Source organism: Hipposideros armiger, unplaced genomic scaffold (assembly GCF_001890085.2).
Source record: "Hipposideros armiger isolate ML-2016 unplaced genomic scaffold, ASM189008v1 scaffold_666, whole genome shotgun sequence".
Taxonomy (NCBI): Eukaryota; Metazoa; Chordata; class Mammalia; order Chiroptera; family Hipposideridae; genus Hipposideros; species Hipposideros armiger.
This window is the reverse complement of record NW_017732016.1, coordinates 360,532-373,031: the sequence shown is the minus strand read 5'-3', so window position 1 is coordinate 373,031 and position 12,500 is coordinate 360,532. Positions and strand designations below refer to the sequence as shown.

The following is a 12,500-nucleotide window of genomic DNA, read 5'->3' as shown; positions in this document are numbered from 1 at the left end:
GAGATATAAAAATAGTGCATAACAAATGTCAAATGGATCAAGGTTGGCAGGGTTAAGGTTAGAAAAGAATACTCCAAAAATCTGGAGGATCATGGTTAAGTAACAAATAGGGAACATCGACAAATAAATTAGTAAAAAGCTCTTCTGAAAACAGCATCAACTTTAAACATTAAAAACTTGAACCACAGCCACAATAAAACAGCAGAGTTAGACATGAACCACATATTTTTACAGTACAAAAAGCACACCATAGACAACCAAGGTTACGATCAACACTTTGCTCACGTGAAGGATTGTCCCAAGGGGTTGCTCTAAGACAGCACCCTTGTAATTTTCTCTCTTTAGAGTCAAGAATCTTAGTTCTGCATTTAAAAAAAAACATCTACCATTGCTGGGTGCTTTGCTTAGATTGCAGAGTAACTCTTACATTAAAATATAGGGGCTAGTTGCATTAAAAATGCTCTAAAGAGAAAAAATACCAATAATGATATTCTAATAGTGTTCAGTACCAAGAGAAACTCATTAACTATTGCATGTTTCCATGCCACTTTCCCCAAAACTGCAAGCAAAGTCGTTACCAAAATTCCTTCATCAAAATTAAAAAAAAAAGCAATTCTTAACCATTAAGAACAACAATGTTCCATGCAACAGTGACCCCAGTTTAGACAGAAGACCCCAGTATACATAGGTCAAACGTGTAAGCAAGTTCAAGCCAGATTTCACCATTATCTTTAAGGTAAAATTGAATTTTATGCAACTAGCCATCTGTATATTTCCCCATCTCCATTTTGACTTTACTTAGGTTTACTCAAGTTTTCATTCTTCTATAAAGTTCATTTGTTTAAATATGGGCTTCTTGTGGGTCTTACATTTGGTGACTGGTTAGCAGTGTGCTGGCCATCTTTGGTTTATAAAGGATGTCTTAACCATGAACTATCAAAGGGGCTAAAATCAACTTCCTTTAAAATTCTAGTATTTTTCTTGTATTCAATCTTTTATCTATACTATATCACTGCACATGAATTAGAACCGCACATCACAAAATTGCACAGGGATTACAAATATTACATCCAGTCTGCATAAAATCGAATTCCACTACTGACCAGATCACAAAATGGCTGCACTCTCTAATCTAAAACTAATTTGCATATTGTACACATGTAGGACAATTTTTTTAACTTGAAGTCACAATAATGCATGCAAGTTTGCTTTTTTTAAACAAATTTTATAATTTGTTCATGCTACCTAGATTCAAGAGAGCTTTTTTTGAACATTTGCAATACCTCACCTCTTGTTAGTTAATAATTCTAGTGCATGCATATGGTGTATACAGGTAAGTAAACATGCATTTTTTTCACATTCTAAAACTATGGCAGTTTAGGCCATATTGTGCTGCCTGCATTTTATCTGCAATGCAGTGTGTCTCTAACGTTTTCAATCCCGTATTAATAGGTGGCATTTACACATAACACCTATATAGCAGCAAAGCTAATACAGCTTGTGATTAAAAATGTTTAAAAATAGCTAATAAATCAGATTATCTTGAGGTATTATTTCTTGCAAGTCAAAATGGAGAGCAAAAAAATCAACCCTAATTTTAGTTTATGTATACACTGAAAATAGCAACAATAAAAATAAGCATTTGTAGCAGACATCTTCCATCTTCACTATTAAGTATTTTGCTACCTTTGGTAATTCCCGGGGCAGATCTTGAAGTGAAAAACCCACGTTTAGAAATAAGTGCACGCTTCACCCACGACATAGCAGCAGACTGTTCGCCCCTATGCAACACATTCTTGTATCTAATTTTAGCTTTACATATAAAAATAACTTGGAGAAAATACAAAAAAACATTTTATTTTAACATGAAAATATCACAAAAATCAGTAAGCCTGAGATGTAGGGTTTTGGTGAAAAACAAGAGGCTTGTAGTGTTTGGGCTGCTGATAGAGATGCATGTATTGATAGCCGGGGTGATAGCAGAAGAACGCACTTGTCTCTTCTGCCGGCAGTGTCTCCAGACACAGTGAGCCACATGCACCCTTTCCTTCCTTGTTCCCGAGGCCGGGGCGGCTTTTCTTAGTTCCAGCGAAAGTGGATCTGACGTGGGCGATCGGCACCTTCCTTTACCAATGGCTTATGGAACTCACGTCCTGCACGAGAGTGGATATTTGCCCAACAAAACTCACAGTAATACTGCAGGCAAGTGACATTGGCACAAAAAAAGGGAGCAAATTTTCCACCACAGCGTGCGCCCTGGCACTCATCACACATCTGGTCATCGAGCACATATGGCTTTACCTCTACCTAGAAAGAGAGGAAAACTGTCTCATTAAGTCTGCTTCAGAAATCATTTTAGTAATAGTTTAAAATGTTCCTAGTGTGTTCTAGAGAAAAGGACCAGCATTAAATGTTGAGAAAGTAGGCAGCTTGCCAGGAAAATAGCTTTACCATATAGTCGGTTAAGAAAATAAAATCATTCTGTTCTTGTGCTAATCATCTTCCTACATGATGTTTCATGTTCATAATTGACCATATGATTAAACGAATGCTTAGTTTGGTAATTTTATTATATTTTTGGTATTATAATCTTCAGAAGGCTATAAACTGAATGGTATTTACTATATTTTCCAAAGACAAAAAATACTTTTAAAAACTATAAAAATCTAATTGACTAGGAAAACATTCCACTCTCGCCTTTCTTGAAGAAAGATCTTAAAAACACCTGTGTGCTAATATTTTCAGAGATAGGGATGACTATGAGTGAAAAAGTAAAGGGATGTCAAGCAGTCATGGAAGACAAACGGTTTTTACACCTTTTTCTTCATTCCAATACCACCCATGCGATGGCATGTCCCTAATAGCCACTAATTATGGCAGGTCTTCTCTTCTGCAGTGAAAGCTGTACCCTGCTTGTAAATAGCTGGTACAGAGCAAGAACGGAAGATAATGCTATTGAGGGCACGTCTATACCTCTGTGAATTTATAAAATATTAAGTCGAAGTTCCACTGTGAAGGCCTGACGTGGTAGGAGACCTCGGACTCAAGTAAGGTGTGAACACTAACCTCAGTTTCCACATCTGTTAAATGAGGATAAAAGAACCTGCCTTACAGAGTGAAGATTGGATTATGCAAGTAAAAGCATTTAAGATAGTGCTTGGCACAAGGAAAATAAATACTCTGTAAATTAGCATTAGCTACTATTAACTGAGATAGCCTTGCTTTCTTGCTTGTATTAACTTTATGAACAAAAAGGTTACTACTTTTGTCTGACTGAATGGTGTCCAGCAGCCTAAGATCTCAGCAGTCCCTGAGGAGCACAGAGAAAAACTGAGTGTTTCAAGAGCTTGGTTTGAGATAAGGTAGCATTTGCCGGCAGTAGAAAATGACCCAACAATTTCTATTCTGAATGTATTCTACTGAAATACTTGCATGTGTGCAGAAACTGAACATATAAGTGTATTTTCTACAGCATTACTTGTAAAAGCAAAAACAAATTACAAACAACCTAAAAACTGATGAAAAGGACTAAAACAAACCTTTCATAGGAAGGTAGTGGAATTACAGTGTTGTTTATATTTATATTTCATTAATTAGGGTTAGGATAAACATATTTTATGTATATTGGACATTTTGCTTTTCTGAATTGTCTGTATCTTATGCATATTTTCTTGCTGGAGTTTTTTTTTTTTATTGATTTATAAGTTCCCTTTGCCAGTTAAAGATTTTTAACCTTTTTTTCCATTGGCCTTTTATTTTTAAAACAATCTTTGATACAAATTCTAAAATTTTTATGCTCAATCTTTATCTTTCATCTTTTTCCCTTATGGATTTTATCTTGAGTGCCAGGCTACTATTTTTGATTCATTATCTTCATTATAACTATAACTAAAGAACTTTACTATGATCACTGAATATATTAAGGTAGCATGAGAAGTACTGGATTTCATTTCGTCAGATGATAAATCCCAGGACTAGTACAAAGCAGAATATCTAACATAAAGTTGAAACTCTATAAATAGTTGAATAAATGTGGGATATTTACAAATGTTTTCTGTTTTTTCTTTCTCATGGTTATTTCTTGCCATGGATTTTAAGCAAACTGGAGACAGTTTCTGTACTGTTTACTTCATTTCCATAATACCTCATAAAATGCTAGGTGTAGGTACTCAGAAGTTACTTTATGGAAAACTACTGAATACAATTTTATAAATGCAATGATTTCAATTATTTGCATTTTTAAATCTAGATATTATTTTATAAAGCTAATCTAACTGAAAATCATACATTTCAAAGATGGAAAACTAGATTTCAAAGTGATTTGTGATTTTAGAGTATAATTAAAATCTATTTCTGATTAATAATAATCTCTAACAACTGTTGCATGTGTGAAACAGTTTCATCAATTATTCACCTATTCTTATTTTCCATAATATCTTAGTAGCAGATAATTTTAAAAAATAAACTCTCCTCTCACGTTGTGCCTTTCTAAGAAAGCATGTGTTTTTCTCAATTCACTTGCTCTGCATCGGAGTTGCTTTTTAAGAATAGCCTGCCCCAAATAACTGGTCCTTCACCATCATTTCAGAAACAAAGAGGTCTGAGGTTTGATACGCATTGACCTTTCCCCTCTGCTTCTGCACATTAAACAACTACAATTATACAGTGTAACTAATTTCCTCAGAGACTCTATCACCTGTCTGCAAAAGGAGGGGCTGGCTAGATCAATGGTCCAAAGTGGCCACTCGTTAGAACCACCAGCAGAGCCCTGGCTGCATCCCAGACCCATTACAGCAGGAATCTCTGGGTGAGGCCCAGTTGTCAAGGTTTTTCTCAAGTTCCCAGGTGACTTTAATGTGCAGCCAAGTTTGAAAACCACTGAATTAGAGAAACTCTGAAGTTCAAACCAGTTCAAAAAATTTTCATACGCATGTCTGAATAAAAGCAGAGCCTCTTCTCTTACTTTTTTTTGCAATACTTTAAGTAGCAATGCAAACAAAAAAAGCCACTCTGCATGTATACACTGAACCTATGCTGTACTTCTTTTCTATTGGGTTGTTGGAAAAGTCATGACGTATTTTTCCTATGTTTTTAGTTGCAAAAATGCGTCATGACTTTTCTGACAATCCAATAAATGGGATGGTTTGGTAGTGCAACTGAAGACATTTCTAGAGTCCATAGGCCTAGTCAATTAGCATTAATTAACCAGCTCCCCTGACCCCCAAACAGTCTCTTATCGTGCAAATGGCCTCAGGGAAGAAGGTTCAAGACATTGTTACACTGGGAAAATAACCCACTCAAGTTATATCTACTAATTTAGATATAAAAAAGTTAATTTACCTTATATTGTTAGTATATCTCATCTGTATTATAAATGTAAACATGATTATTTTAGAACATTGCTTAGGTTTACACAAGAATGATTCACAGATTTTAGTATGAAATACACTTATAAACGAACAACTGAGTTTTGTTTACTCCTTTATCCTCTAGTTTAGATTATAATCAGTACTGAGAATTATTCAATGGGATGGCTTTCAATTAGCATCCACAGGACTTCCTAGAAGTTCTTATTGTGATACAAGCAATGCTACTAAGAGTGTTTTAAAATTTAGGACGATTATTTTGTATATTTAGTTTATTTGTATATTTATTATTGTATTTTTATTTTAGATTTTATAACAAATGAAAAATAAGTAACATTAAATAGCACTTAGTACCAAGCTCTAAGCGCTTGCACATATGTGAATTCATTTAACCCTCAAAATAACTGTGAGGGAGATATTATTGTTTTCCATATTATAAGTGAAGAGAAAAGGCACAAAGAGGGTTCATTTGCCCAGCATTACAGAACAAATGGTGGGAATGGGACCCCAGGTAGTCTGACTCCAGAGTACAAGCTCTTAAAACAAACTGTGCCTCCATGATCGGAAAGATATTAAGGCCTTATTGGCTGATACAAAACTTTGACATGTCTTAAAATGACATTTATATTTTCTATATTATACCTCAAGTTTAAAGTACATTAAAAAATTTTACATTTCAGAGGTATATTGATATACTATATATCTTTAAGAGTTAAGGGAATATAAAAACATTCAGTGTTTGACTTATAAACTCCACAGGGTAGTAAGCTTTGTATCAGCACCTTAGTATAGGACATGAGTGATTACTCAATATGCAACTTACACGTTTATCAATGTCACCATGCTGAAGCTGAACAAACCGAGCACTAATGGCAGCAATGTAGCTCTGCTGATTGGAGAAAGCAACTCGGCCAGCACCTTTGGGGTATTTTAGCTCAGGATCTGTATCAATTCCTGCATAACAAACTCCACCATATAGCCGGTCCATGATCATAGCAAGTTCCACTTCAGGAGGGAAAGACGTTCACATCAAATATGAGACAACACAGTAAATCAACAACTTTTAAGTAGTTTTTTTTTTTAAAGTAAAAGTCAATAGAAGAAATAATTTCATGCTCTTTTTTAAATCCAGTCCTTTCACTTTTATACTAAATCCCAGTTGCTCTCACTACAGAAGAATTACTTTTGTAATTTTCTCAGCTTTCTGTACCATTCGTTTTTCTCTATATACCGGATCCTTCCCAAGAATACTGTAACTTGTCCCATCTTAACAACCACAACAAAAATCTCTTAACCCTGTTTCTCCCTTTCAGTAACTGCTGTATTTCTCTGTTCCCCTTTATAGCCAAATTGCTAAAAACTTTCTATACTTCTCAATCCCTCTCTTCCCTTTCCTTGTTCCACCTTCAAAACCAGACTTTCACCCCAAAACTCCACTTCAGTTGTTCATGTCATGGTCACCTTCCTCATTGACAATCCACCTGTAAGCAGCACTGAACACAGTTAACCTCTTCCTTCTCCTTGAAGTATTTTCGGCCTGGCTTCCGGGACACAGTATTCTAACTCTCCTACCTCACTGTAATTCCTTCCTACTCTTCCTTGTTAGTCCTCCTCAACTCCCTGACTTTTCACTGTATCCTAGGTTCCAGTCCTTGGACATCTCTCTACACTGGCTTGGGTGACATTATCGTGTGTCATGGCTTTACATCCCATCTACTTGTTTTCAGCTCCTACATTCCTCCTGCCTGGGCCTCTCCCCTGGACAACGCACACTGATACTTCACAGACACTGTGACACTCAGTGTGTGTGCACTCCTGACCAGCCCCCATCCCATGAACCTGCCCCAGTGAGTTTGTACTGATTCAGCTAGAGCAACAGAAAAGACGAAGTTGCCAGGTCAGGACGCTGGCTTCATCCTTTTTATTTCCTTTTCCCCTATTGAACAGGCAGTTCTGTGTACCTGATTTTCAAGACATATCTAGAATCCAATTACCTCACCAACATCGTTCTAAACTACCATTATTTTTCATCTGGATCATGGCAACAGCCTTATCTATTCGCTTCCGATCCCCCCTAAGTTTATGTGCAAAACAGCAAGTGATTCTCTTAAAAAAATATACACATATATAGGTTTCCCCCACTATCTGAAAGTAGAGGATTCCTATGAAAACTTTTGTAAAGGTTAGCAAAATTTAAAAGCAAAAATCCTCTTAAAATTTCTTTTAGTTAGGTAAAACAGGTACTAATGTGTTTTGTAAAAGTGAAGTAGTGTAAAGTAAGGCAAGCTTTTGACAGGTGGAGATACCTGTATCAGATACTAAGGGCTTAACTAGAATTTCTACTTGGGAGCTCTGAACAGTGTCACAGACTTACTTTCAAAACCAAGACCCAAATCTTCCCTCCAAACTGCTCCTTTTCTAGTGTTCCTCATTTTAGTAAAATGTATCACTATCTACTTAGTGCAGGGGTTCTCAACCTTCCTAATGCCGCGACCCCTTAATACAGTTCCTCATGTTGTGGTGACCCCCAACCATAACATTATTTTCATTGCTACTCTATAACTGTAATTTTGCTACTGTTATGAATCATAATGTAAATATCTTTTTGTTTTCTGATGGTCTTAGGTGACCCCTGTGAAAGGGTCGTTCGACCCCCAAAGGGGTCGCGACCCACAGGTTGAGAACAGCTGACTTAGTGGGTTGAGAGTGAAAGCTGAGATTCAACCTTCGCATTTACCTTGTGACATCAGCTAACTTGGCTCTTTCCCCAATACCACCATTAATCCAAGCCACCACTATCTGTCTCCTGGACTGCAGTCATGGGCAACTAAATTGGTCTACAAATATCTACTTTCAACCTGGCTCTCCCCTTCATGAGTCATTAGCTAAACTGATCTTTCAAAAACACAAATGTGATCATGTTTCTCCTTTGATTAAAAACGCTTCATTGGTTTCCCCTTGCTTTGATGATAAATACCAAATTAGCCTATTAGACCTGTATGACCTGACTCCTGTTTATTTTTTCAGTGTCTTCTTGTGCCTCTCCCCTCACTTCTTATATCCCTAATCAACCTCTGAGCTTCTTTCAGTCCCTCTAATGCAGTCTGCTTCCTTCCACAAAGTCCTTTGAATATGCTGTTTCCTTTACCTGAAAACTCCTCACAACTCTTCCTACTACCCAAACCTACTCTTTCTGTTCAATCTTTATATGTCAGCTCGAATACAAGTATCTTTAAAATATCAGACTGCATCACATTCCCTTGCCATATGCTCTTCTATTCCCTACAGGTTTTCTTTGTAGCAGTTACGTTCTGCAAGTATTTACATGTGTGAATAGTTTTTAACCTGCATCTCCTATCTAGAAAAGGATGTTCTCAGTGATGGCAGGCACTAATACACTTCACAGGATACACCGCTTATATAGTGGTCATTTATTGGGTTGTCAGAAAAGCCATGATGTATTTTTTCTATGTTTTTCGATGCAAAAACGCATCATGACTTTTTCAACAACCCAATACATCTATAATTGTGTTCCTCTATGACATCTTCAGGTAAATCTCTGGTTCCTGGTTACTGACGAACAGGAGTTTATCACTCATTTATCTAAAGTGCTATTAAAAAAAATCCCATATTTCTCCTTCAAATATCAGAACAACCCACATAAAATAAACAGACCAAAAAAATTGAGAGTGACACTTAAGAAGTCAGAAGTACTTGAGTAGATTCTTCTTATAGAGTCTGTTTGGAGTTAGCTATTAATATGGATAGATGACTGTCCAAGTCTCCAGTTACTTGATGGTTTCGAGCATGATTCTCAGCATTTGTCTCAGAATAATGTAGTTAGCAACTACTGAGGCATGAGGAGTCTGCCCCTGGCCTGCCCAATGGTGCCATGTACACAAGAGCTAGCAAATGTTTACTGAATTGATTAATTCATATTTAAATGATTTAACACACACACATAATTTGTCAACATTCTACTTACCAGCCCTTAGTGGCCTAGGAACACCTCCAACAAAAATTGTTTTTCGAGGATCCAGAGGCTGAGAACCATCCATCACAAAATCACTATCACTTAAATTCCAAGGACGGATCTGAACCTATAAAAAAAGGACATTACTTTACTTGGTCTTATTCCCTTTATAGCTTATACTGTCTTGTGCTAGTTAATAGCGGTCCTTTTATTGTTTAAATTTTTAGATAATTGGATTTGGAAACAAATTATTATTACTTTTTAATTTTTATCTAGGAACTATAAAGTATCCACATCTTAAACAACTGAACTCTTAATGTGGTGGTTTAATTTTTTTCCACTAACAATCATTTCAAAACAGTTTTTGGAAAACTTGCATTTGTAGTTTACAGTTCACACAGTAGTTACTTACTGGTTTATCCTTGATGGTAGGGCTAGAAACACATAGATAGAGCTTTCCATCTTCTTCAATACAAGCATCAATTAGTGCCTGAACTGAGCTCTCTTCTTGAAAGAGAAGGAATGCATAGCCTGCAACAGCCATGAAAAATTAGGTAAACACATCAAGGTAAGTGATTTCACCCCAAATTTCATCACTGTTTATAAAATATAAGCTTTGAAAAAGAAAAAAAAAACAATCAAATAGGACTAGAATTATTATATGCTCTATAGGAGAACACAATAGCCTATGGAACACACACAAAAACATATACTCAGTAAATTAACTACTTTATATACAGTACTTACTATCTAGTACTATGCTAAAAGCTTTATGTTAACTATTTTGATTCTCACAAGTCTACGAAACGTTATCCATTTTATAGAGAAAACTGAGGTATCAAGTTGTTAATTACTTGTTCAAAGTCAGTCACATAAGCAAGTAACTGGCTGAGTAATTTTAAACTCAGGTCAGCCCCAAAGTCTCCCATGTTCTTTCTAGCAGTGATAGTGCCTTTTTAAAGAATCTGGAAGGATTAATCAGTTGAGCATATTAGGAGCTGAAGTTTCCTATAAATGCTCTTGGGGTAAGAAGATCTACAGCATACTTTTAGACTACAGCACACTTGGAAAGGCCCAGGGATTTCTGTAAGTAGGGGGGAAATTCCACAGTCAACCTGACAACTTCCAAATGACACTAAGAAAACTACCGTATGGGGGCTGGAATGAAACGGGTTCCTTCAGGATAGGTCAGAACTTTTAAATCAAGTCTCTACTTGAACATTTTTTTCAGTCTGGAGATAATTTAGACTTGTAGATCCAAGCTCTTGCTTAAATACATGTACTGTTGGGAAATATGCCCTTCCTCCTTTCCTTGTTGAAAACCAATCGTCAATCTTGAATGAATCGTGCATCCAGCAGGCAGAGCAGACTTCATTATAAGAAGAATGCATCAAAATTTACATTCCAAGTTTACTATTATGTGATTATTCTTAGCAGCTGATAACTACAAATGACCTAAAAACATTCCTTTCCTTGACAAGATTTCTGTGCAAATAAGCACGAAGCCCTGTAATCTAGTCCTAATATGAAGAAGCCATCAAGCAGGCCATGCATATTTGTTCCATTAAACGATGGGAAGTGTGAAGTAATGTTTTACATAGAATTTAAAAAACACAGCTTATTGCCAACAATGCCTTTTTATTGCCACAAAGGTCTAATGTGACACAAAAGTACGTCATTTTAATAAAATTGCATTATTTTATTACATAGATAAGACATCAAGCCAGCCTACACAAATAGAAACTTCCAAAGGTAAAATTATGAAAGATTAGGAAACACATCTTAGAACCCTTTTTAACTGCTAGAAACAATTTAAATATGCTTGAAAAAATTTAAAAAAATAATAATACTGTTTTTCTTTAAGTGAAGGCTTTAATTATGACACAAGCAAAGCATTTGAGAGCTATAACTGCTTTGTAATAATTGAGAGGCTATAAGAGTAATTTACTAAAATAGTATTTTAAATTCAATATTTTAACTGTTGCTGAAGTTTTGTGATATTATTTTTGTTATAATTATTTTAATATTACTTAATTTTCAAGTAATACTTTAAATTTCATATTTTTAATATTGCTTGATTATCTTAAGCAATATTAAGAAATAAATGTTTGTATCACAAAAATTAATTAAGGAACATGGCAGGTGAATTATGATCTAGTGAAGGCAAGCCATTAAATATTAAAATACTCTTTCCAAAAAGAAACCATCTAATAGTTCTTTAGACTTTATTAGAGCAAGCTAATACTCAGATGGGGTGAACTTCATTCATTGCAAAGCCAACATGCATACATGTGTGGCTTAGTACAAGGGCTCCAGTCAAAGCCTAAATGACAAGGCAGCTTCACCGAATGGATGCTTCTACACCAGTGTTTTCCAAACCATGAAAAATGATGAATTATAATGATGACAAAAACGCTTGAAAGAACAAGGTTTGGGAACACTGGTCTTTGACAACGGCTACAATTAACTATAATTGTACCAAAAAAACTATGGTTTGCTGTGCTAATATTTTTGTTTGTTTTTTATGCTTTCTTTGGGAGAAGATAAACTATAACCACCACAAAAACCACAGTGACAATGGCAACAGTAGTCACAAAGATACAAGTATTCTGGTTCATCAAATTTGTACCAACCCGTCTTCCTGGGCTTATGGTCCACCATCCCCTTATATGATCAAGAGGCTCATGGTAAAACTGTCTGTCTCCACACAAACCAATTCTAATTCTTTTTAAAAATGATATTTCATTTTTCAGCAGGCCGAGTGGTGTGCTGGTTACGAGTTGGCTTGGGACACCAGCTCTGAACGGCTGGGCCGCTGGTTTGGATCCCACATGAGGGCCAGTGACGCTGCGCCCTCTACAGCTAAGATGCTGAACAACAGCTTGATCTGGAGCTGGGCTGCCGTGAGTCGCTGGCGACGGCGTAGGCTGCAGTCCCTGCTGCAGTGGGCTGCCATAAGCTACCATGAGTGGCCAGTAGCCAGCCTGAGCGGCTGGCAGTCGGCGTGAGCTGCCAAGAGCCGCTGTGAGCAGCCGTCCAAGGGTTGGCAACTGATCTGCCTCACCCGGGAAGAGCGCAATGATCACAATACCAACATGGGCCAGTGAAGTGACGTCCTCCACAACTAGACTGAAGAACAAAAGAACAGCAACTTGTCTGTT

General features: G+C 36.4%; 1 protein-coding gene across 1 annotated transcript in view; it reads right to left on the bottom strand.

Annotated features, from left to right (window-relative positions):
* Nucleotides 1-12,500, bottom strand: part of CPEB2 (cytoplasmic polyadenylation element binding protein 2) — a 69,000-nt gene that overhangs the window by 1,709 nt on the left and 54,791 nt on the right. The window contains exons 9-12 of the mRNA XM_019626338.1: nt 9,752-9,870; nt 9,352-9,466; nt 6,190-6,371; nt 1-2,307 (exon numbers count right to left, since the gene is read on the bottom strand). The exon at nt 1-2,307 is cut by the window's left edge and continues 1,709 nt beyond it. Of these exons, the coding sequence (XP_019481883.1) occupies nt 2,080-2,307; nt 6,190-6,371; nt 9,352-9,466; nt 9,752-9,870 (644 nt within the window). The 3' untranslated portion in view covers nt 1-2,079. The remainder of the gene's footprint in view (nt 2,308-6,189; nt 6,372-9,351; nt 9,467-9,751; nt 9,871-12,500) is intronic.